General features: G+C 39.4%; 1 protein-coding gene across 4 annotated transcripts in view; it reads right to left on the bottom strand.

The window, feature by feature from the left end:
- Nucleotides 1-26,041, bottom strand: part of strn (striatin, calmodulin binding protein) — a 73,830-nt gene that overhangs the window by 2,348 nt on the left and 45,441 nt on the right. The window contains exons 3-16 of one of the 4 annotated variants that reach the window (XM_041789039.1): nucleotides 21,230-21,303; nucleotides 15,376-15,454; nucleotides 13,302-13,472; nucleotides 13,069-13,195; nucleotides 12,820-12,985; nucleotides 11,990-12,100; nucleotides 8,695-8,838; nucleotides 8,455-8,591; nucleotides 6,908-7,083; nucleotides 4,182-4,229; nucleotides 3,979-4,100; nucleotides 3,717-3,884; nucleotides 3,492-3,632; nucleotides 648-836 (exon numbers count right to left, since the gene is read on the bottom strand). In XM_041789039.1, the coding sequence (XP_041644973.1) occupies nucleotides 648-836; nucleotides 3,492-3,632; nucleotides 3,717-3,884; nucleotides 3,979-4,100; nucleotides 4,182-4,229; nucleotides 6,908-7,083; nucleotides 8,455-8,591; nucleotides 8,695-8,838; nucleotides 11,990-12,100; nucleotides 12,820-12,985; nucleotides 13,069-13,195; nucleotides 13,302-13,472; nucleotides 15,376-15,454; nucleotides 21,230-21,303 (1,853 nt within the window). Of the gene's footprint in view, nucleotides 1-647; nucleotides 837-3,491; nucleotides 3,633-3,716; nucleotides 3,885-3,978; nucleotides 4,101-4,181; nucleotides 4,230-6,907; nucleotides 7,084-8,454; nucleotides 8,592-8,694; nucleotides 8,839-11,989; nucleotides 12,101-12,819; nucleotides 12,986-13,068; nucleotides 13,199-13,301; nucleotides 13,473-15,375; nucleotides 15,455-21,229; nucleotides 21,304-26,041 lie in introns of all 4 variants that reach the window. The other 3 variants (XM_041789038.1, XM_041789042.1, XM_041789041.1) reach the window with 3 other exon arrangements.

Genomic DNA, 26,041 nt, shown 5'->3' on the forward strand with positions numbered 1-26,041 from the left:
TGTAGGTCACACCTACTTACTCACTCAGTCACACACTGACAGGCAAGGCTGCTATGCAGAGCTACCATAAACTAATCCCAACCAAACACATCCATACACGCCACTGATATTTGGGGTTAAGTGTCTCCATCAAGGATTAGGAATTGAAACTCTGTGGTTCGGGACAGTCAAGGCTCATTTTTAAAAAAGAAACTTTAAGTCCTAGATTTATAATTCTAGGCTTCCCTCATAGATTTATCTTAACTGACAGTAAGTTTTAAGGTTCTATGTTGTAGTAAATACAAAACAGACTTTGTAAGCAAAACTGTGACTGTCAGTGTGTTAGTCATTGTTACATTTTCAGATGTTGATTTGTACAGTGAGGTGTAAGTGGCAGGAAAAAGTTTGGGAACCACTAATTTAGAGCAGGTCTTCCCTCCACTCCCACCCGCTGTATTTCCTGTCTCCTTTATACAATCCCAACTAAGTAAAGGCAAAACGGCAAAAAAAAAAAAAAACTTAAAAAATGTTCTCCCTCTTTACAAAAATGTGTATTTTATTTCCATTATTATTCTTTCTTTGTAACCTGTACTGTATTGTAAGGTAATTCATTTTATGTTATTTTACACATTTGGGCTTTCCCCTGTAGAAAGAAATAAAGTACTTACTGCCCGACATAAGATAGAGTCCATTTGGATCCACGGCTAAACTCGTGACGGCGTCGAGGTGAGCGACCATGGAGTGGATCAGCTTCCCGCTGTTGTTGTCAAAGAACTTGATGTGCCTGTCCTCCTGAGCCGTGATGGTGATGGGGAGAGTCGGGTGGCTGAGGACTTTGTTGATCTGACACGGAGAGCCTGCAGAGAAACAGACCATTAGACGTCACGCTGAAGGGGAGGGAGAGAGGATGCGAGAAGTCTTGAAATAACCTCATTTATGAAAACAAAGCTTATTTGTTTGAACTTTAAAAATCTTGTCTTTGAGCAGTATTTGATTGATTAAAGGTTGAAATGGATTTGTAAATCTTATGGTGCTTTTATTCACATTTTGAACAATGTCCTAACTTTTTAAAGCTTGAGTTTGTACTAGTATTTTTTTTAAATAGTCTTACTATGATTATAATTATTTGTCTTTCTTCTTTTAGTCTTCATTATTATTTGTCTGTTTGTGTATTTATACATGTGAATGTTTGTATGTATGTATGCTTACATGTATGTATGTATGACATGCTGGGGAGTGTGGGCTGAGGACATTTGCAGGCAGATTTGGGAATATTTTCTCCTCCATGAATTAGGCTTATTTGTTTTTTTTTTTTATTTTCATAAAAAAAAAAAAAGAAAAAAGAAAGAAAAAAATCTGATCTTAATGACAGTTCTAACAGATTTTTCTGGACTAAAACTGATATCATCCAAAATCTTTAACAGGAAGTCAGACCAGGAAACAGAAATTAGAATCAGCCATTTAAATTGGAATGGTCCATCTCTGGTGTAAGTCCTAGAAGAGCACTCATTTGTTCAAATAGAAAAACATTTTTCATAGATTAAGCATCTAAGTTTCACTCTTAAAGTGCACTAGATTGATGCATTTAACTTTAAAATATACAATTTTTCCTCCTGGGGCAGCATGCTCTCAGACCCTCCTAGAAAGTTCAGAGTACAGTCGATCAGTCTTCTCTGTGACAGGAGCTAAACTCTGGAAGAGTCTACCCACTGAGCAGAAAATGCAACTGAATTCTAACGGTTCTAACAAAGGTATGAAATCATGAAACCATTTCTAATACAGCCCTCTATTCTACTGTATATGTCTTCAATATTTTAACTTAAATGTATTTGCTAATGTAGCAGTGCATGAAGGGCCTGTGCATGATTAAATGTCACATCATATAAGTTACTGTGTGTCCATGTTAAATAAATAGATAGAAAAATAAATAAATAAATAAACAAGGTATAGTCTAAGTCAGTGGTGTCAAACTCAATCACAGCAGGGGCCGGATTCTGAACTTGGGTCTAACCTGAGGGCCTAACAGTGTCCATATTTAACCATAAAATGTCAACCTTATTTTCACCAGGAAGAATTATGGGAGTAAAAACTCAAAAACTGAGATAAAATGTCAAACTTATAGTTTTAAAAGGTAAAAACATGACATTTAAGTCAAAATAATGTTTTCAAAAGGGCAAAATATGAGATAGAATATTGAAACCATGAATTTAAAAGTCAAAAACTAACTCGAAAATGAGTTTCAAATGTCAAAATATGAAATAAAATTAAAAATCCTGCATTTTTAAGGTTAAAAAATGAGATAAAATTTAAAGTAAGGAGTTGAGAAAGGTCAAAATGTGAGATAAAAGTCAAAATCATGCCTTTAAAAAGTCAAAATAGGATTTAAAATTTAAAATTATTAATCTTAAAGATTAAAATATGAAATAAAAAGTCAAAACCATAACTTTTAGTCATAACTGTGAAATGCAAAATTGAAAACATAAAGAAAACACTCATTTCTTCCCCACGTTCCTGACTTTAAATCAAATTATTTTTACTGTTTACTTTTTCTCATTTTTTATGTCTCAACAAGGATATTATAAATCATCAAGGTTAAGTTTAAATATTTGTACTGGAGGAAATTTGCAGACCTCATACTGTTGGGCCAGTTATTATAAAAATATATGATCTGGTGGGCCGTGTATAACTACACCATGGGCCAGATTTAGCCCCTGGGCCTTCAGTTTGACACCCTTGTTCTAGAGTTAAGAAAATACTCGGAAAACAGTCAAAACTGGGCATAATTTATTTAACAAGGCATAAAACTGTCCAGACTTTGTAACATGGTGCATATTTAATATTTGAAGTGGTTCATCAGAGTTCTTCATAGTAAAATTGTATGGCTATTTTTAATTAAATGTGCAACACTTTCTCATATGCATTACACCGTAAATGATATCAGGTTGGTCTACAGTGTGCTGCTAAAGTCAGCATTGCCCACTGCACCAGCTTTTGGTTATTATTCGAATTAATATCCAAACGTCTGAACCCTTGATCCATGCCCCCAGTCAAGTACACCAGTTCAACCAGAGACTACTTTCTAGTAGCTCCTCTCACTCTAGCCCCAAATCATAAAAGCCTGTTTACATTTGGCAATGGAGTGGGAGGCAGTCCAATAACCAAAGCAACAACAAGAAGGATGATATCAGTAATTAAAGATGAAAAGTTAAAGTAATACCAGCCCTATCTGTATCTAAAACCACATGGGAAAGACAGTGACTCTGTGTAGGTCAGCTGAGCTCCAGGAGAGAGAGAGATCTGTTGGTCAGTGGGCAGAGATGGTGAAAGGCTGATCTCTTATCCAGAACCCTACTGATACCTTAAGACTAAAAACCCTGCTCCAGAAAGTCCCAGCTCAGCCGTCCCTGCAGTAAACATGATTCTAATTCTACCTGGTGTCCACTAGATGTCACTCTCGAGCTGTAATTTCTACTCTTATATTTGAGCCTTTACAGTTTATCTGTCAGACCTACCTGGCTCTAGATTGGACTCCAGGCTGAGGACGAGCTGACGGGTCTCCATGTTGAAGAGTCCGATCTGTCCGTTTGTGAAGGAGGTGACGAGGTGGGCAGGTTCACTGCACACCAGGTCTACTGAGGAGGGAACTCCAAGGTCTAAGAAACACAATTTAGGATAGAAATGTTAAATTTTCTATTAGAGAAATAAATAGAGAGGAAAACAAGCTCAAGGTGATGTACTTTTGTCTTCGTTGAACACGGCGAGGGCGGGGGAGGTGGTGTTGGCGTCCCATAGCCTCACGGTCCCGTCTGCAGAGCAGGAGAGGAGGCGCTGGTGAGCGCTGCTGTACACCAAACCCCAAACAGAGTCAGTGTGTCCGCACAGCTCTCCACGCAGCATCGACGGGTCTGATTTAAAGAAAAACAACAGTTCAGAAGTGTTGGAGGTAAAAAAAGAAAAAAAAAAACCTCAACTCCAAAATAAGAGCGTGTGATACATTACCGTAAGAGTCATAGGGGTCGATGTTGGGGTTGGGGGTGTTCCAGCACTGGATAGTCCCATCAACCCCTCCACTGAAACACTGCTCCCCTGAAGAGCTCATCACCACACTCAGTACTGCCCCCCTGTGGTTAAAACAACAACAGTATAAGAATGATTCATCAATCAGACCAGATCACCTTGTTTTTGTATGTGTTTGTCTTTACCTGTGGGCTCTGAAGGTGTAGATGGGTTCAACATCTAAAGATGCACTCCTGCAGACAAACAATATGGTTATTAATATACAGAATAAAATCAAACAATCATGCATTCACAGAAAAAGTAAGAAAATAAACTTTTTTGATGCATATTTGATTGAAAAGACTGACATTCAAGGCAAACTGTGGGAGATACAGTTAATATTCTTTGACAACAGAACAGACGATTAAAAGTGTTTGTTTGGCTCTAGAAATAAACTCTTTTTCTGTTCTTTGGGTCTGTGTTCCTTCTGTGTTGTGTTAGTGAGTGTCTTCTGTTGATAGTGTGACAGAAAGTTTAGACCCGATGGAACCGTGTCAGCTAGAAACACTCGAATCTCTGTGAATGTTCATGGGAACGTGCATGATGAGGCTGGGTGTGACTGTTCTCAGTCAGACGTGATGAAATATGAGTCTAAAAGTTGGTTTGGGTTTGAAGTTCAAAGTTTTACATGATCTCAGTCCACATGGGCTTACATCAGGGGTGTCAAACTCAAGGCCAAATCCGGCCCATGGTGCAGTTGTAACCGGCCCGACAGTATGAGGTCTGCAGATTTCCTCCAGTATAAAAATGCAAACTTAACCTTGATGATTTATAATATCCTTGTTGAGCCATAAAAATGAGAAAAGTAAACAGTAAAAATAATTTGATTTAAAGTCAGGAACGTGGTGGAAGAAATGAGTGTTTTCTTTATGTTTTCAATTTTGCATTTCACAGTTATGACTAAAAGTTATGGTTTTGATTTTTTATTTCATATTTTAACCTTTTCATCTTATAACTGACTTTTTATCTCATATTTTTACCTTTTAGATTAATAATTTTAAATTTTAAGTCCTATTTAGACCTTTTAAAGTCATGATTTTGAGTTTTATCTCAGCTTTTGACCTTTTTAACTCCTAACTTTAACTTTTATCTAATTTTTATTTTACCTTAAAACACAGGATTTTAATTTTATATCAGTTTATTGACCTTTTAAAATCATGATTTTGACTTTTATCTCACATTTGACCTTTTCAACTCCTAACTTTAAATTTTATCTCATTTTTTAACCTTAAAAATGCATGATTTTTAATTTTATTTCATATTTTGACAATTGAAACTCATGATTTCAATGTTTACCTCATATTTTTACTTTTCAAAATTATGATTTTGAATTTAATCTCAGTTTTTTACTTTTAAAATTCATGGTTTCAATATCCTATCTCATATTTTGTCTTTTGAAAACATTATTTTGACTTTAAATGTCATGTTTTTACATATTCATCTGATAAATTTGACTTTTTATCACAGATTTTGAGTTTTTAACTTATCATGTTCACCTTGTAATCACAAAATCATTTATCATCAGTGCCAAGTTTTTTACCCCCATAATTCATTTCTGGTGAAAATAAGGTTGACATTTTATGGTTAAATATGGACCCAGTTAGGCCCTCAGGTTAGACCCAAGTTCAGAATCTGGCCCCTGCTGTGACTGAGTTTAACACCCCTGATTTAAAGGGTCAAAATCCTGAAAAGCATATATATATATATTTAAGCTTTTCAGGATATATATATATATATTTTTTTTTTAAATCAGAACAGATGATGATCGAATGATTTCATCACATAAAGTTGTCATCTATTGTATAATATTTTTATGAATGTTTTGGAAGTGGTTAATCTGTCCTTAATAGCCTTAACATGTTGTAAATTTTCACACATTGTATAGAAGGCCCACAAAAACACTGAAATCAGGATTTCAATTTTTTTTTTGAAAAAACCTCACATAAATCCATCTTTTGCAGCAAAAATAATGTTGACAATAAAGTGAAAAATGACTCATTAGGACAAAAATGCTGATAATGACAGCAAAGGGTTAAATCACATAATCTGGGCTTCCCCAGAATTTAGGGCCACATGAAAAGCTTCAAACATCCTCTTCCTCCTGTATTTTACTCCACATTTTAACAGGACAGAGTGTCTTTCATTAACATTATCTACACTGTAAAAAACACTGAAGCTTTAACAGAAACTACTTCAGTTTCATAACAAAGGTGTGTATGAAATCAACTAATCTATAAAGAATTTTCAGGCAGACTCCTCTAAAAACCGTCCCGTCACTGCAGACGGTCTGTGAGTGACGATGGGACAAAACGAGAGTCTTTGGGGCAGAGTGTTGTCACTCCTCTGTCACACGGGAACGGCTTCCTGTTGTCGAATCGTGTGACGGCTCAGGAACAAAGAAGAACAACGATCCATGTGGGACTAAGATTGACACCAGAGCTTCTCTTTGTGGAAAAACTGAACCAAACAAACAGCTGTCTGAGTATTAATGTCTATAAACAGAAGGGAGGAACAGATCATCTTTACACCAGATTATTTAAAGGCGTTTCCCTTTTTTTGGCTGAGAACAGAAGGAATCCAACAGAAATAGTTTAAGGTTTCAGATAAAAAAGACTTTGGAGCATTGACTGTGTTAGAAGTGAGTTGAATATCTTTTCTTCTTAAGACCAGCAGGGGGCGACTGCCCCCTGCCCCATTAGGCCCTATGTTCAGCCCCAGTATGGGTTCTCCTTCTGAGACCCCGGCAGGTGACATCGATCAGACTCCACCCATGTTTGAAGGTCATAAAGGGGTTTGCCACCAAATGCTCGCCGTCACAGTGTCTATTTTGGCTTTTCTGACCACGGCTAAGAGGTTTTAAAGCTAATCTTACTTTTTGGCAGGAGCGGTCTTCTGCAGGTTCCACATCTTCAGCGTGTGGTCCTCTGAGGCGGTGATGAGTACGGGCTCCACAGGGTGAAAGGTCAGAGCTCGGATCCCGTCAAAATGGCTCCGCAGGGTGAATTTTGGGTTCCATGTTTTCCTCATGGCGTCCTTGTTGTTTCCAATCTGAGGGGGAAAAACAGCCCATTAGAGCTCTACTTAAAACCATTTAAACACTTAAAGGAATTTCATGATCTAATGCTGGGGTTCTGAACCTTTCCAGCGCGTGACCCCAAAAATAAAGGTGCCAGAAACCGGGGACCCCCACTGTACTTGAAGGTGGTTGAACACAGCCATGAACATTCAAGAATAGTCATGTGCAAACAAGGTCGCTCATTAAGGGGGTTAAAGGGGAGAGCTTTCTGGGGCCCAGCCAGTCTAGGGGACCATGTAGGTCAGCAAAATCCTGGTTCATTGTACAGTTAAGCGCAGTCTTACCAATAAACAAATATCTTTTTCTATACATTTGTTAAGTAAAAGCCTTCTTAAAAAAGTAAATCCCTTTTGTTAAAACCAGAATTAAAATGGGTTAAAAGTGGCTAAAATAGCTTGATAGTGGCAAAAAATGATGGAAAAGGTGGTGAAATTGGATTTTAAAAGTAGCAGAAATGGTATAGAACTGGCAAAAAAAAGCAAAAAGTGGCAACAATGGGTTTAAGAGGTAAAAACAGCATAGACAGTGGTAACATGGGATTAAAAAGTATCTGAAATGGTTTTAAATTGGCAAAAATGGGTGGAAAATTTGGTGAAGTGGGATGAAAAATTGATACAAACAGGAAAAAATGGGCTAAACTGGCAAAAATGAGCATATCAAATAGTGTAATGTGTTTGGAATGAGCAAAAATGGGTGTAAAATGTGATTTAAAAAAAGTGGTTAATAGAGGGAATAATGGGTCAACAGAGGCAATGTAAGATGTGAAATGGCAAGAACTGTTTTAGAAGTGGCAAAACAGGCAGAAAAAAGTGGTTGAACGGGTTTAATATTGATAAAAATGGGTTTTAAGTGGCAAAAATGTGTTAAAATTGGCAAAAATAGTGGGAAAAAGTGATAAAAACAGGCTAAGATTTGGCAAAATGGTGAAGAGTGGCAGCAGGGTAATTTAAAAAATATTCTTAATATTGTTTAGGGCATCTGGAGAGCCGCTCTCTGTGTCTCGTGACCCCCATGACCCCAACATTGAGAACCACTGGTCTAATGTATCAAATGCTGCACTCAGGCCCAGTAAAACCAAAACAAAGTGATTCTTCCTAAAACTAGGTTGATATATTTCATAAATACTACTAAAATTAATAAAAGCATTTAACTGGTCAAAAACAACTTTTTCTAAAATTTTAATTGAAAATGGTAACTTAGGTATAGGTCTGAAATTGTTGGGTGTTGATACATCCAATAAAGGTTCCATTCAGCTTCAGTAAAAGACTGGACAGAGATCGTCATCCCTAGAGAAACGCTCCCACAGCTCTTTTCATTCTGAATTTCTGCCTCCTCGTACTCACATCATACGCCAGACTGTCGGCCTCGTTGGCGACGGTGAGCCCGGCCAGCTCGCCTAACCCCAGCTCGCTCTCCATGGCCTCGTCTGCGCCCATAATGAACGATTTCCCCGAGGTAGGCGGGAAGGTCAGCGCCTCGACTACAAACACAAAACAAACACACAAACACTCTTAATACCGTTAACTTACAGAACATTACAGCAACTTAAATGTGACAGTTAGGAGTTGATAGTGCTAGTGAACCTTCATCAGTCCGGTTGGGTTCATGCTCATTGAAGCGGACAGCGTTCGGCCTTGACTGGGGCGTGGACGGAGGCTGCATGTGGGACAAATCCTCCGCATCTCTGAGGTTAGCCAGCATGTCCTGAAGCTTGGACCGGTTTGGCCCTGTTCAACGAATCAGGTCAAAAACAGCGTTACCAAACAAACAGGAGGTTAATACAGGGAGACAGAGGAGGGAAAAAAAGAGGAAAAACACATGAAAGAATCAAATATTTAAAGAGGACAAGCTAAAGAAACAGTTTTCAAGTTGGATATGGAGGGAAAGCAGCACTGAAAGGGAAGAAAATTAATCAATATGTAAAAGAAATTAAAGGAAAGTGAACAAAAGTCAGCATTAGAGTCCTTGTTAGATGAATCAAAGAGGTAGAAAATGTGTTAAAGAAAGATTATCAGTGAATGTTGGCTGTGTGGAGAGAGAAATACAACATAAAGCTTATTATTATAGAGCTTTTTTTAATTGTAGGTTGGCTTATCCTTAAAATAAAACCTTAAATTACAAAACATCTCCAACAAATTCTCTTTTATGAACATATAAAACGCTTTTATTGTGACTGCAAGACCTTGAAGTCTTAAAAAAAGCTCTGACGCACTCTCACATCCAACACAGTCAGGGAGTCAAACTAAAGATTTGAGTTTTTTCCTCTTTTCTGTTCACTCTCTACAGAAAACATTCAGTAACTCCATCCGAGCCAATAGTGCTCCTGTCCTTACATAATTAAACTGCAGCTAGTTTAGCAGAAAACTAAACGCCTTGATAAAATTCCCTAACAGCTCTTCACGATCTCCTCCACACGCCTACAAAGCGATAACGTACCGACGCAGTGTGAAAAACTAAAATAGAAAGTGTAAAAGAGCTGCGCTGCCATTAAAATGAAGAAGAAGGCGAGCCGAGCCGTGTAACTCATGATTCAATCACAGTGAAATAAAAAACAGAAGCAGGGCGGTGTTGGCCTCGTAAATGTGAAATCTGAGAGCTCTCAGCCGCTGAATTGAGGCTTCATGTGAAGTGGGCTGTTATTCCGAGAGCGGCCGTGTTTGGCTGAGTCACTGAAAAGGCTTTTAATTGATATTAAACAGAATTTAAATGATTTATTACACACGCACCACCATGGTGGATAGATGAAGGTGAATATTTACAAGTGTAGGAGACAAATGCAGGAAACAGATGGAAACAGATGAGTGCTTGTTTATATTGCACAGGACAAACAGAATAATGAGGTGAAGAGTGGAACATTAAAACAAGAAAGAACAACATGCAGCAAGCATCACGGCTGGTTTGGGATAAGATGGCCTGGTTGTTCAAAAGTAATCTAACTGGATTTAAGGAGTACATTTACTCACACTACTGTAACAGAGGAGCTATTTGTGTACTCGTACATGTTTGAGTATATTCTGAAATCAGTAATTCTCTAACAGCCTCCACTCTTCTTGGAAGGCTTTCCACAAGATTCTGGATTGTTTCTGTGGGAATGTGTGCCCATTCATCCTGTAGAGCATTTATGAGGTCAGGCAGTGATGTTGGACCAGTAGGCTTGGCTAACAATCTCTATCCCAGATTATCCCAAATGTGCTGGATGGGGTTGATGTCAGGGCTCTGTGCGGGCCAGTCAAGTTCTTCCACTTATCAAACCATGTCTTTATAGTCCTTCTTTCTGCTCTGGGGCACAGTCCCTTCTTAGGGCCTTCCTCAAACTGTTGCCACACAGTTGGAGGCATAGCATTGTCCAGAATGTCTTGGTATGCTGATGCATTAAGATTGGCCTTCACTGGAGATAAGGGACCTATCCCAAACCCTGAAAAACAGCCCCATACCATTATCCCTCCTCCACCAGTGGGGTTGCCAAAGATCTTAGTGGGGGCACTAGGCTTTGTTTGCTTTGAGGCTGCCAAAATTAGATTTGCAAATATTGACTAAAACCATGATAAAGCAGTTATTAAGTAGATTATACAAAGTTCTATTGATAAGAAAAGCATGCACCTGCCTTATTTAGGTTTTATCAGTGAAACAATTAAAATCTATGTTGATTTTTGGCGACAGTGTGCCACTTTTTCTTCTCTCTTGGGTCCTGGGGGGCTCATAGGAAAAATAGTTGCGAAACACTGCTTTAAACCACTCCATCTGATGCCTAGCATTGGACTTGGTCGTGTGAGGCTTGCATGCAGCTGTTACCATGGAAACCCATTCATGAAGCTCCTGCTGCAGTTTTAGTGTTTACATTAATGCCAGTGGAAGTTCAGAACTCTTCAGCTATGGAATCAGCAGTCGTTGATCTGGCTCTGTGATTTTACGTGGTCTTCTGCTTCATGGCTGTGTTGCTGATGTTCCTAAACGCTCCCACTTTCTAATGATATCACTCACAGTTGACTGTGGAATGTCCAGCAGGAATGAAACTTTGCATCTATCACAGCACCACATTTGAAAGAGACAGCATCACAGCAGTGCAGGAGGGAAACGTAGCTCTCTCCTCTGTGCAACACACTTATGCACTAGGTTGCTTAAATAGTGGGTGATGTGATGGTAAATCTCTGGCTTCTTCAAACTGATTTTGTGCTTTAGTAATCAGGGTGATTGGTTTATTAGTTATCCTTTGCTTTGCTTTATTTGATTAGTTTGGCTATCTCTTTGTTTTATTCCCTTTGTTCGTCATTTTTAACCTGATTCACCCTGAGGTATTTTTCTTATAAATCCTGTGTTCATGTGAACTAAAAATAGTCCCATAAATAAGTCTTACTCTGGTTAAAACCAAGAGTTCTCATAGTTACTTGGAACTTCAGGGGAATTAACCTTTTCCATGTTGTGTCCTGGCCACCTTTAAAAGGGGCATAACATGAATATTGGTTAATGTCAATTGCATCTTGCACACCCATGCTTGTAAGTGCACACAAGAAATCTAACTGTGCAAAAGCTGACCTCCTCACAGTAGTCAAAAACTACAGATTTTCGGGTACAGATTGCCCTGAGTGAACACTCTCCATACAAAATACAAATACCTGAATACAGATTCTACATTTTTTAGAGCTAAATGCAGATTTAACCTTCTGAACAACCAGACCAAGGGGATTTACAACAATACAGAGAAGACATTCAGTGTGAAATGAGACAAAAAGGGAAGAGCAATGCCAAGGAAAGGCTTTACAGGGAGCAGCCTGAAGAAGGAGATGAGAAATAAACAGCAAGGATGTTCTTTTTGTTTGTTTTTTGGCTCTACAGAGAGAGGAGGAGGAGGAGGAGGCAGCAGTGCCTGACAGGACTTACTCTTCACCCCCTTTTTCCCCTTGCGCTCCTTTTTGTACTGCTCCTTCAGTTTGGTTATCAGGCCCGGGTCCACGTCCCAGGCCTCAGAAATGGGACCTTGCTCGTCCTTGTCTACACAGGGGAACAAAACCACACCGAGAGGCTGCTGAGGGACGGCCCAATCAAGGCAGAGAGGCCTGACGGGGTCTCTCAGGCTCTCCTGGAGGTTTCTCAGGAGAGCAAAGGCCTCTGAGACTGTTCTACAGTTGGCATGCACAGCCAGCTCATTGTTTCTTTTTTAGGATTTATTTTCAGCTGGAGAAAGAGGGGAAGTTGGCACCATGAGGGGATTTCTTTCATTTGAGTATGAAATAGTCTAAATAGAAGAGTGTCTGTGATAGTTACATTGCTGTGCACATGATTTAAATATTCAAATACAAAGAAAACCCTCTGCATGACACTGAGCCCATGTCTTTTTCCAGCTTTAGTCTCAGGGCTGGTCAGATTTCAAGAGAAACATGTTGATTTGAGGACACACAGGAGTGGGAGACACATTGTGGTCACAGGCTGGCTATGGGGACACACACATGGGTTAAACAGAGACACTCCAAACATCATGATTTATGACAACAGCATGAAATATGGATGACGAGTAATCCAAGAAAATCAAACTTTAAAAAGTCTAAGACTATGCTGTCAATGCTGCTAAATCCTTTCTATTAAACTCTTGGATTAACAAAAGAAACACTGCATCATTTTGTTCAAGAAGACAACAAAACTATGATATGATGCTTCAGGTGCTATAAATAAATCTGCAGTTTCCACAGACAGAACTTTCATCCAAAGCTCACCCCAGTCTGTGCCGTCCCCGTTGCCTCTAGACTCTGGCGAGGTGTCCATCTCATCAGGACTGGACAGAAAGTCGAAGCCCTTCAGCGCCTCCTCTGTGTCAGGGTCCTCACTGGTGTCCATACTGGCTGGGGACGACGATGACGAGGGGGGCTTCTTCCTCAGGATCTGGGAAAAACACAAATTGTCATCTTTAATCATAAAGACTAAACTTTATCTGAACCTAGTATTAGCGTGGACTGCTTTCTCACCGTCCTGGATTCCACGTTCTTCCCCTCGCTATCGTCTTCCTCGTCTTCGTCACTGAACTCGGCTGCTGCATTCTCGATGAACTTGAAAGCTTCCAGCACGGCACTGCTGTCCGACAGCTCGGCTTTACTGCTGGTGAACAATTACGCGTGCATTAACACAGAGGTCAGTCTCAACATAGGGCTGTCACAGTTCCTGTAAATGTAAGTAGGCCGTGTTAAATGAGAACGCTCACCCTCTGGTGCCCATGCCCTTTGCCGTTGTGTCTGTCCCATTGACCAGAGGTTCAGTCCCGGTTCTTTCTCCTGTCCTCCCTCCTCCATCTCCAGCTAGTCCCAGCAGCGCTCGGACACGCTGAGACTTCACGTCTAAGATGGTGTCTGTATAACCCACCTCCTGTAGGTACCTGGAACAAGGTAGACGAACTTTAACATGGTGGGATTTTGTTCAATATAAAAGTGTATTAATTCATGTCAGAGACATAGCTGTTTCAAAGTGCACGAGTGAACGTGCAGTTGTGTCTAAAATAACAGCAGTCCAACATCACCAAGCAGATCAGTCACTGTTTTTATACCTGGCCCCCCAGATCATATGATATTTTTATTAGAACTGGCCCACCAGTATGAGGTCTGCAGATTTTCTCCAGTATAAAAATGTAAACTTAACCTTGATGATTTATAATATCCTTGTAGAGTCATAAAAATGAGAAAAGTAAACAGTAAAAAAATTTGATTAAAAGTCAGGAACGTGGGGAAGAAATGAGTGTTTTCTCTATATTTTCAATTTTGCATCTCACAGGTATGACTGAAAGTTATGGTTTTAAATTTTTATTTCATATTCTAACCTTTACATCTCATAACTTTGACTTTTTATCTCATATTTTTACCTTTTAGATTAATAATTTTGAATTTTAAATCCTATTTTGAACTTTTAAAATCATGATTTTGACTTTTATCTCATATTTTGACCTTTTTCAACTCCTAACTTTAAATTTTATCTCATTTTTCTTTTCCTTAAAACTCATGATTTTTAATTTTATCTCATATTTTGACATTTGAAACTCATGTTTCGATGTTTACCTCATATTTTGACTGTTAAAAATTATGATTTTGAATTTTTTCCAGTTTTTGACTTGAGAATCAAAACAAAGGTTCGCCTGTTAGACACCTGAGTTTTTACAGAATCAATGGCCTCACTTACTGAACTCCACACGGCTATTATTTTGAATACACTCCTCTTAATTAATGATTCAATTACACAGAATTAAGCAGCAGAAATGTCATGACCGTGGGGTCTGTTGGTTCTCTATTACTCCACTGAACCTACTAGAACAGGGGTGTCAAACTCGATCACAGCAGGGGCCGGATTCTGAACTTGGGTCTAACCTGAGGGCCCAACAGGGTTGAGTTTTTAAGGTAAAAAATGAGATAAAAGTTATAAATAGGATTTAAAATTTAAAATGAAATAAAAGTCATGAAATAAAAACTGAAATAAAATGACAAATCATGAGTTTTTAAGGTAAAAAAAATGAGATTAAAGTTATAGTTAGGAGTTAAAAAAGGTCAAAACATGAGATAGAAGTCAAAATCATGATTTAAAAACCATAACTTTTAGTCATACCTGTGAGATGTAAAATTGAAAACATAGAGAAAACACCATGGGCCAGATTTGGCCCCCGGGCCTTGAGTTTTACAACCATGTCCGGGCAAACAGAAGATAAAATTTTGACAGTAGCAAACACTCCTTGCTTCTTTCTCGTGTCTGATTGGACGCCAATCTCCTGTATCGAATAAATCCTTTCGCAGTTCTCTATAGTCAACACTTAATTTGAGCAGAGGAAACATGAACTCCTCGTCAAATGTTGCACCTCTTCTGGCTGCAGAAAACCTTGAGTATTTAGAGCGTGCACTGACAGGGAGAGAGGGCTGTCTCGGCTCATTATTGATCCGTCCCCTGACACAGAGTAGTGAATAAATTGGCGTCCTTATCACCGAGCGTGTTGAGGCAGATGATGTGTGAGGCAGCCTGCTGGCGTCTGGGATTATTTACGCGGAGGGAGTGCAGACGGGGATGATATGATAACCAAAGTTAAGCTTCGGGGTAAGAAAAACAAGGAGGCAATGACTTCTGCTGCACAAGAGAGGGCACTCTTTACCACAGATGTGACACAGAAATACACCACTGTTTAGGTGACAGGAGTGACAGTTCCAGAGCAGAGAAATGCAACTTAAAGGGCTGGGAACATCCTGGAAACGTACTAAGATCCATTCTAATGCAGTCATTTCATAGTGAAGGATTAAAGCTCTTACTGTCTGAGGAGCTGTCGGCCTTGTTTCCAGGACAGCTGATTGTTGAGAGATCCGGTGGACTCGTTCTCGTTGGCCTCATCTGGAGGAAAAGACACGGACAGAAATTAGGGCTCTGCAAACAGCTCGGCCTCTGACATTATTTCCGCTCTGCAAACACAACCAGAACATTCCTGCATCACAGCATCCCGGCAACAACACACGTCTAGCGTTTACTGTCTTTCAATACATTCACAGCAGAGTGGATTTAAAGAGAGGGCATTGGTTCTCTTTGAAAATAGCAGTTTAAATACACCGGCACATTGGCGAGGAGAATAACCTAACATTCTCTTTTTAATCTTGTAACTAGCTTTTACAAACTCTGAGTTATTATGATACAGGACAATAAAAAGAGCTCAAAGGGACATGAATTAGACATATTAATATAAAGAATCACATTATAGGTAACCGAGCATCCTCCAAACAGCTCTGCCCACCAAAGCGTGCACCAGAGCCTTTCAAAAATAGGATATCTGACCCATTTCTGGTAGGAAAATTCCACTAATAACTGATCTGAACTAAAAACTTCCTATGAAGAACCAAGATGGCTGGTTCAGTTTGAGCTGTAAACAAAGTGAGATCTTTAAGGATAATCAAAAGTCTTGTGATTTGAATTTAAGGTACAAAAAATGTAGGAAACGCACAACACACCTGATGTTTTTGGATGCCATTGAGTAGAATTGACTCTGGCCATCTATCTCACTCTAAAATACACACATATGCCTGTTAACATCACTCAGAGACACGTAGTCAGCAGTGACAACCAGGCGACCAATCACAGGGCTTATGGCCTGCGTTATTTTGACCTCTAGTTACGTTTTTGAGGAGGTGCACATGGGTGGCATGGATAGGCCTCTGTGTGGGGTTCAGGGCTACGTGGACTTATAACGTATGCTGCAGCATAGACTTAGTGCAGAAATATGACCAAGACTTGAAAGTGAGGCAGGTTAAGTCCTGGCATTGGATACTGGTCCCAATCAAAACAGTGACATAGTGCTGATCCACACGGCCAGTATTTAACTCATATCATCTCCAAAAAGCTACAGTATCTAAGTGAACTCACTGCAGCACATAAACACTATAAATGCTTTGATAGCTCAGTCTTGTAACAACTAATGTATTAGCAAAATCATTTTTCCATGAACAAATTCAGCTTGAATCACCTGAATTTTTCCTGCATTTGCTTATATAGTGCTGCGTGTCCTGCTGCTATCCTGCACAGCTAATGAAGGGACAAATAGGCAGCCTCCATGTTAAAAAGGGTTATTACATATAACCAACACAATATTAGATTGAAGTGGGGCAGAATTTTTTTTTTTAAATATCTAATTATGATGACACTTTAACTCATTTTTCAAATTTGATACTAACTGTTGTATTAAAGGGAATTATCATTTTTTATATATAATTCTAATATTTAATAAGATAAACATACAGAAATGTAAAAAATAGGATTTTTGTACTCTATTCTAAAGATATGCCACTAGAATGATTGAATGATGTGTAATGCATAACATCTCGCTGCAAAAAAAAAAAATCGAAACTGGTATTTTGACACAAATTTCAGGTTAAAGAAATATTGCACCTTCTGCGATTCAAAAAATGCAGTGGGCCATATTGCAATTTAATCTCATTTGCAATAATCGCCCGGCCCTAGCATTGTGTAAAAAAAACAGAGTGCAATGATTTGCAAATCTCATAAATATTCACACTCGAACATAAACTAAATATCAAATATTGAAACTGAGACATTTCATTTTGAATTTGATGGCAGCAGCAGACCTAAAAAAATTAGGGACACTGGGGAAATAAAAGGCTGGAAAAGTTGTGCTAATAAAAAGAAACAGCTGGAGGAGCATTTTGGAACTAACTATGTTAACAGGTCAGCAACATGACTGGGTATAAAAGGAGCCTTTTAAAGAGGCAGAGTCTCTTAAAAGTAAAGATGGGCAGAGGTTCACCAGTCTGTGAAAAACTGCATCTAAAAATGGGGGAACAATTTCAGAAAAATTTTCCTCAAAGAAGAATTGCAAAGCCTTTGAATATCCCACCATCTACAGTCCTTATTATCATCAAAAGATTCAGAGGACCTGGAGAAATCTCTGCAAGCAAGGTAAAAAGCTGAGGCATTAAAAACAGATATGATTCTGTTCTGGAAATCCCTGCATGGGCTCAGGAACACTTCCAGAAATCATTCTGTCAACACAGTTGTCCATGCCATCCAAAAACGACAGTTAAAGCTGAATCATGAAAAGTAGAAGCCATGTGTGAAAAGGATCCAGAAACGGCAGCATCTTCTCTGGGCCAAAGCTCGCTTAAATGCACCGAGGCAACAAGGAAAACTGTTCTGTGGTCAAATGAATCAAATTTGAAATTCTTTTTGGAAACCACGGACACCATATCCTGCAGGTTAAAGAGAAGAGGGAGAATCAAGCTTGTTATCCTGGCTCAGGCTGCATCTCTGATGGTATGGGGTTGCATTAGTGCCTATGGCGTGGGTAGCTTAAGCATCTGGAAAGGAACTATCAATGCTGAAAAGTAGAGAGAGGTTTAGGAGCAACATATGCCTCCATCCAGACGTCTCTTTCAGGGAAGGCCGTGTCTGTTTCAGCAAGACAATGCTAAACCACATACCACATCCATCACAATAGCATGGCTTCACAAGAGGAGAGTCCAGGTGCTGAACTGCCTACCCACATATTTACACCTCAACTAAGTCACCCTTTAACGGAGCTCATGGTTGGATTTTTATTCAAGTTTTTATTTGTTAACACGAGCACTTCAGTAACTAGCCTCAGTCCAAACAGCGTCCCTTTATGTAATCAGTGTCTTATTTAAACTGTGTACACAGGCAGTAGAGACAGAGAAGAGATTTAAACCTCTTAACCACCAGCTTCTTCTTGATTTAAAAAAACACTGTGATACTGAAGCCTTCAGACACATTTTAAATTGACTGATCTCTACTTCAACTACGTGTCATAATATCCTCGAAACAGCAATGTGTGTGAAACCAGAACAACACACTCATTATTACCGTCTACCAGACTGATAACAAAAACAAGGATGACAATCAAAGAGAGCTTTGATATTTAACAACGTCAGCACTCTGCTCCAGGAAGTCAGCTGGGACTTCTGTGTGGGGCAGAGACGTGTTAATAGGATTTAAACAGGGTGTGTGTATGAGAGTGTTTTTTTAAGGGGCTGATTTGGTGGGGCAGGCAGTCGAGGGTGGCTCCAAAAGTGGGTCATGCCTAATTCAAGAGGGTGAGGAGAGGGCAGGTGTGCCACCATACCAGCGACACCTCCCACTCCCCGTGTCCCGCTCACTCTCCCTCTCTCTCCCCCTCTACCTCACACCTTCCCACCCTTCCTCCCCCCTCATTCATCAACACTTCAAGGGCTCAGGCACTTTGAAACAGGCCTCATGAATAGAAATGAGGAGAGAGGCGAGGAAGTGTTGCAATCTGACTTAATGATGGCAGAAAACGCGAACATGAGAGGCCAATTAAACGGTGAGATTTTAACCAGAGTCAGGTAGAGCACTGATAGGAGGGTGATACCTGAGTTTAACAAGGTACGAGGATGAAAGGGGGAGTGCTTTAGAGTGAGACCAACATTTAGATAAAGTGGCTTTGGCCTCATTCAGATCTTTTCTGATCATTTTTAAGCACTGGGAGTCTGCAGAGCTCCGACTTAGCCCCTTAAAACCCTTTAAAAACTATTCAGTAATTTACAAACTGACTGTTCATACATGAACCACATGCCATACACCACCAGAAAGCTCTGATTCTCTGGATTATGACCATGTTTACCAGTCCAGGACAAATCCATCACAGGAGCCACAATCTCTATACAGTGCCGTGAAAAAGTATTTGCCCCCTTTCTGCATATTTATCACACTTAAATGTTTCGGATCATCAACCCAATTTTTATGTTTCACAAAGACAACCCAAGTAAATACAAAATGCAGTGTCTGAATGATTATTTGATTTTTAAGGGGGGAAAAATATTAACCCTACCTGCGCCTGTGTGAAAAAGTAATTGCCCCCTGAACCTAATAACTGTTTGTGCCACCCTTGGCAGTAATAACTGAAATCAAGCGCTTGTGATAACTGGTGATGAGTCTTTCTCATCACTGTGGACGAAGTTTAGCCCACTCTTCTTCACAGAATTGTTCTAATTCAGCCATATTGGAGGGTTTTCCAACATGAACTGCCCGTTTGAGGTCACACCACAGCATCTCAATTGGATTTAAGTCTAGACTTTGACTTGGCCACTCCAAAACCTTCATTTGGGTTTTTTTTTTTTGAGACATTCAGAGGTGGACTTGCTGGTGTGTTTCGGGTCATTGTCCTGCTGTATAACCCAAGAGTGCTTGAGCTTGAGGTCATGAACTGATGGCCGGACATTGGCTTTCAGGGTTTTCTGGTAGACAGCAGAATTCATGGTTCCATCAATCACACCAAGTGGTCCAGGTCCTGAAGCAGCAAAGCAGCCCCAGACGATCACACTGCCACCACCATGTTTGACTGTTGGCATGATGTTCTTTTTATCAAATGCTGTTATTTTTACTCCAGATGTAACGGGCTGCACACCTTCCACAAAGTTCAACTTTTGTCTCGTCAGTCCACAGAATATATCTCCAAAAGTCTAGGGGATCATCAGGATGTTTCTTGCCAAATGTGAGACGAGCCTTTGTGTTGTTTTTAGTCAGCAGTGGTTTTGGCCTTGGAACTCTCCCATGATGCCATTTTTGCCCAGTGTCTTTCTGATGGTTGAGTCATGAACTCTGACTTTAACTGAGGCCAGTGAGGCCTGCAGGTCTTTGGATGTGGTTCTGGGTTCTTTTGGAACCTCCTGGATGAATCGTCGTTGCACTCTTGGCGTCATTTTGGTTGGCCGACCACTCCTGGGAAGGTTCACCACTGTTCTCAGTTTTCTCCATTTGTGGATAATGGCGCTGACCGTGGTTCAATGGAGTCCCAAAGCCTTGGACTCCAGACTGATAGATTTCAATCCCTTTGTTTCTCATTTGTTCTTGGATTTCTTTGGATGGTGGCATGATGTGTTTCTTTCTGAGATCTTGTAGCCTACTTCAGTTTGTCTGACAGCTTCTATTTAAGAGATTTCTTATTCAAAAAATCTGGCGATATTCAGGCCTGGGTGTGGACAGTGAAACTGAACTCAGCTTTCAAAGAATTGTGGTCAATCACAGTTAACTCATGATTTAACAAGGGGGGAAATGACTTTTTCACACAGGGCCAGATAGGTTTGGATTTTTTTCCCCCTTAATAAATAAAATCATCATTTAAAAACTGCATTTTCTATTTACTTGGGTTGTCTTTGTGAGGTATAAAAATTGGTTTGATGATCTGAAACATTTAAGTGTGATAAATATGCAAAAAATTCAGGAATCAAAAAGGGGGCAAATACTTTGTCATGGCACTGTGTATCTTAGGTAAAAATACACCAAAGAATACTTTTTCTACTTTAGGGGACCTTGCCTTCAGAGAAAGAATTCTTGCCAGAAATTGAAAGTATAATCCTGCTAAACTTTTATTATAATATCTCCCATCTTTGAAGCTTTCTGTCTGTACTATCCGATCACATTTATCTTTCAGCGACTCCAACAAAGGTTCAGTACTTGTTCAGTACATCCAGCATTCAGAAAAGACGCTGAGAAGAGACTGGCGAACAAGATCCAACATGAATTCACATGCGCACCACCGCTGTCACTCGTGGTATGTGAACTCTACAATCACAGTGATTTAGTACGAGGAGGAGGAAGAGGAGGAGGAGGCTGTTTGTGAAGACTTACCCGAGTCATAGCTGGGAGGCTTCATGTCCCCTTGATTTAACTCTGTCCCATATTTTAACTTGTGGTACTTCGCTCTGGAAGAAGAGGAGAATATAAAAACAAGGAGTGAGATAAATAAGCAAAGAGAGCTCATCAGAGAGGTCTGAGACGAGGCTATTTAAAAATCTCATTATGCATCAAATCTGAATAAACTCAAAGTCATCCTGCTCTACTTCTGCTCACAGACACGCTAGACCACTTAACTGGTGGGCCAGGACTCAAAAGTGGGTCACTGAGCTGTTTGCGGTTGCAAGTGGCGAATAGTCTGTGATGTACAGAAGCCTTTCGCTGATATATATCTATATTTATGTTTTTATATTCCATTTGGCTGTGGTTAGATAAATACATTTCTCAGGGGATCTCAAGATCTTGACTTGTTCATTTAATTGTCCGGGGAAAACTAAGCTGGTTCAGTCAGGAACATTCTCGTCATACATTTTACCATGTCACCGCAAAATGACTTTCCAGGGAGCACGTGGCTAGAAACCCCCATATGGATAGAAACATTTATGAAAAAGTGTACTGAATACAATAAAACCAGTTCTAAAGCAGCTAATCCAAAGTAGTATAAATCTTAATTTGAGGGTAGAACAAGGTTTATGCTGTAAAGGAGGAGGCTGGGGTGGAGGAGGTGAGTCTTTGCCAGCAGCAGCAGCTGCAGCAAATCAAGACCAAAAATTAACCACTGTATGAAGTCTTCTGCAATCACATCAGGCAACTTGACTCTGTCCAGGCTTGTGTGTTCATGTCAGACCATATGCTGCTGTCAAAGACTACAACTAAGAAGATTTTTTCTCTAATTTTATTTCATTTTTGCTCGTTTTTTAGCACAGAATTTAGTTTTAGTTAGATTTTGTTTTTCACATAAAGCTCAGTTTTTATTTAGTTTCAGTTTACTAAAATGATTTTTACCTTTTAGTTTTAGTTATTTAGTTAATTTTAGTAAACTATAACATCCCTGCTTGTAAGGTTTACAAGTATTTCTGCAGACAGGCCTTTAAGTTTATAATAGTTCCACTATTATAATAAGTACAAGTACTTCTATTTTTTCCAGAAAAGGAAAAAAATATTCTATGAAAAATACTGACTTCAGGTTTTGTATATTTGTGCTACTTAATATTTGTATGTTTTGAGAGACACACACTTCAATACTATAATTATTCTCTGCATTTTCCTTGATAACCCAGCAAGCATACTCATATTATTTATGGATTATATCATAATCGCAATATTACCCAGTACAATCACAATTGCACATTATTACCAAGTCATGCAGCACTAGTGTGTTGCCACATAGTTGTTAAAGAACAATGGGTGTAGGGGTTATTGGTGCTAAATCACTGCTGGAGTGAAGCAGTATCAGACCGCAGACTGGTTTATGTAAACACAGGCAGGGATGTTGTGACGAGGCGTGAGCACTTTTAATCCACAATTAAAGCCAGACTCCACAACTATCATACATCTGCATGTAGGCTTTGAAATGTATCAGCATCAGCAATGTCTTCCACTCTCTGTTTTCACATTCAGAGGCTTTTTTAAAAACAGCGCAGAAGATTTGAGAAGAGGGAGAAGAAGCCGTAGCTCTGTCTCATCTTCTCGCTAGATGCTACTGCAATGCAACTAAATTTGGGGCAAGCAGTTACCAAACAGTAGAGATGCAATGGTATAGTAGAGAATGAAGAAACGATTAGATACAACAATGTGACATTTTTGCACAATCCAGCTACAGCCTCAAGAACCGTGACTCAAAATCCTAATTGAAGTGGGCACAACTGAATTAAAATGCAAAGATTAAAAAAATTGTTATAGACTATCTTAAAATTATTGACATAATTTTACAGGTTTCTCTTCACTCCAAACATCTCCTCTTCTGCATCCTGGTTGTCCCGGATTATTTGGTATAACTGTAACAGAGATGCAGTTTCCCACAGTGTCTGCACACACATCTCTATATGTGACCAGCCGATTCAGCAGAGCGCTCACACCTTTTACTCTCCACAACCCCGTCATCATCACTCCTCCACCTCCTTGCCCCTCGTCTAAATCTAATTCATTTTAAATTGGGTACATCCTAAATTCAGAGAGCCATTCCTCACATTGCTTTTAGAAATCCTAAGAGATGTAACCTGTTGCTTAGCAACCAGGAGGAAGTGGTATTTATCTGGGGTTAAGTGTTACACCTGAGGCAGAGAGTGGGGTGATCTCAGCGGAGGAAAGTAGATAAATATACACAACGAACGGCTAGAAGATGATTCAAGGCTAAACAAAGCCTATGATGATCAGCTGTGTGAGGCCTGGGAGCTGATTGGAGGAGAGAGGAGCACCATTACACTGCTGGGTTAAATGCTCAGTCCTGATTGGATGATTATGGTATTTTAAAGCCTGTTATATTAAAGGTATCTGCTATGAAAAACTGATCAAATCCTGTACGTTTTAGATCAACCAGGACGGATGTGGATTAGTGGTCAAGCAGCCTGTCTCTCCCCAGCTTCTTTCAGATTCAGATTCCAACAACTTTATTTATCCCAGAAGGCAATTCAGTTTTACAGTCTACTGAACCTTATTAAAGGAAATCGAAACAGAAAAGGGAAAAAATAAAACAGTCACCGCAGTATTTAGACCGGGGGTGGGCAACTCTGGCTACTAAAAGGCACACATAAATTCAATTCTCACTGCTAGAGGGCCAAATTATTACAAACCGCACGCCACTCTCAAGTTAAAAACAACAAAAACCTATAGTTAGAAAAGGGGACAAATATATAGCTTTCATTACAATTCCCTTAGCCATTACTCATACTATTAAAATCAAATAGCAGTGCTTTCAATCAGCTAAACACATCATGTAAGCTGTTTTTTCAATATACCGAGTGTAATACTTACTGATTATTTAAGTATATTTTACTTACATATCTAGTGTTTGATACAAATGTATTTAATGATGAATATAAAGGACTTTAGTAGCAACAATTACAGCCAATTATATCTGAAATTTCTTTCAAAGAGCCTAACTTGTATGAGTAATTAAAGATAATTATAGAAAAGTGGCACTGTTAGCTCTATGAATAGGGCATTAGGGGCAAAAATGATAAAGACTAATGTTCAGAGACAGTCTTTTGTCTACAATAGAGAAAGCGCTAATGAGCTAAAGCTAGTTCTTTAATAATAGTAAAATGATAATGAATAAAAAGGGAAGCACCATGTTAGTGGCATGATATTGGTATTGGCAGATATAAATATTTCTACAGCCGATTGGCTCTACCTAAATCAGCTGTAAATATCAGCCAAATGCACAAATAATTATGAGGTTTTAGGCCAGACCAACAGATTAATGCCAGTTAACATTAGAGATGCACTGATACCACATTTTCCAGACCAAGTACGAGTATTTCCATTTGGGTACTCACTAGTACCAGGTAAAAATCTGAGGACTTAATAATACCTTCTCTTTCTTGAAGTTATTTTGAAAGATACTCAGATGCTCTTCATCCTTCCTCTTGACGATTTATTAAAGAATAGCAGTGTTTCCCACAGGATTTTAGGAGACCATGGTGGGGGACTCTGAACCATTAAGGCAGGCCCAGGGTACGCTCCCCCAGGAAAACTTTTTTGCCAGCACAGGTGGTACATCTGATTGAAGTTCAGTGTTCCCAATCACTCACTCACTGAGGCTTCGTCACTAAAGACAAGAATATTACCAGAATATTTATTAGCCTAAATTATACATTAACTTATTTTGTTACCCAGCCTGAGCGCTAATGAGATGCAGCAGGAGCGCATGGATCCATGCGGATCATCCATGGATATAAGGTGGAGAGGAACAAGTGCAGGTAAAGTTGTGTTTTACCTGGAATGTTTAACATCATCTCTGCTAGCTCGTATCTGCAGCTCAATAACAGCGTCCGCCTGCTGCAAACACTCTGGAGCTGTTCACTGTGTGCACAGCACGCCTCACGTGAATGTACAGAACTGTCGAGCAGGTCAGCAGGATGTCCGTTTCATGAAAATGTAATGTGGTAAACATGGATGAATGGTTTTTAGCATTGGTACTGATATCGTTGTTTTTGCAAAGCCTTCCTTTCGTTTATCCCCATTTCTTGAAGTTTTCAGAGCTTTTGAGTACTGATGTTTAAGCTCTGAACTAAATTTATATATCTGTATCAATATTAGTATCAGCTAAACAAACATGTTCATTACAGCACATGGGGTACCGACAAAAATCCGATATCATGCATTCCTACACTGAAGCATCTTGGTACTGAAATATCACCAATGCTTTTGTGCAATTTTGCAGGTTCAGGAGTTTGCCTGCAATTTTTGATGACTTAAAATAAGGATTTACCTAATTCTGAGTGGCAAAGACTTAATTTTGCTGCCATTGTATCTAACCAGGTATCATTATTGATTGATTTTTACTAGAACTGGATCCAAGTCTAAAATTCTATGACGACTCTTCCCATTACTGATTTTTGCTGATGGATGTGGAGCATTTCCTGCAGCAGCCTCTGCCAACAGTGTTTGATTGTGTGTGTGAGAGGGCTAATATGAACTGCAGTGTAAAAGTGCTTCAAGTGGTCAGAAGACTGGGAAATCGCCACATAAGTGCCGTCCATTTACCATTTAACAACTATAATATCAGCCCATAGAGAAAGCTTTGGTCATTTAAGATATGTCCGAATAGTTAAAAGCATGAACTCCTTCACACTTTGGCCAAAAAAGTAAAAAGAGAAACTTTCAACTGAACCCCAGCTTTAACATAACTGTGAAAACCAGGTT

This window comes from Cheilinus undulatus, linkage group 6, assembly GCF_018320785.1.
Source record: "Cheilinus undulatus linkage group 6, ASM1832078v1, whole genome shotgun sequence".
Lineage (NCBI taxonomy): Eukaryota > Metazoa > Chordata > Actinopteri > Labriformes > Labridae > Cheilinus > Cheilinus undulatus.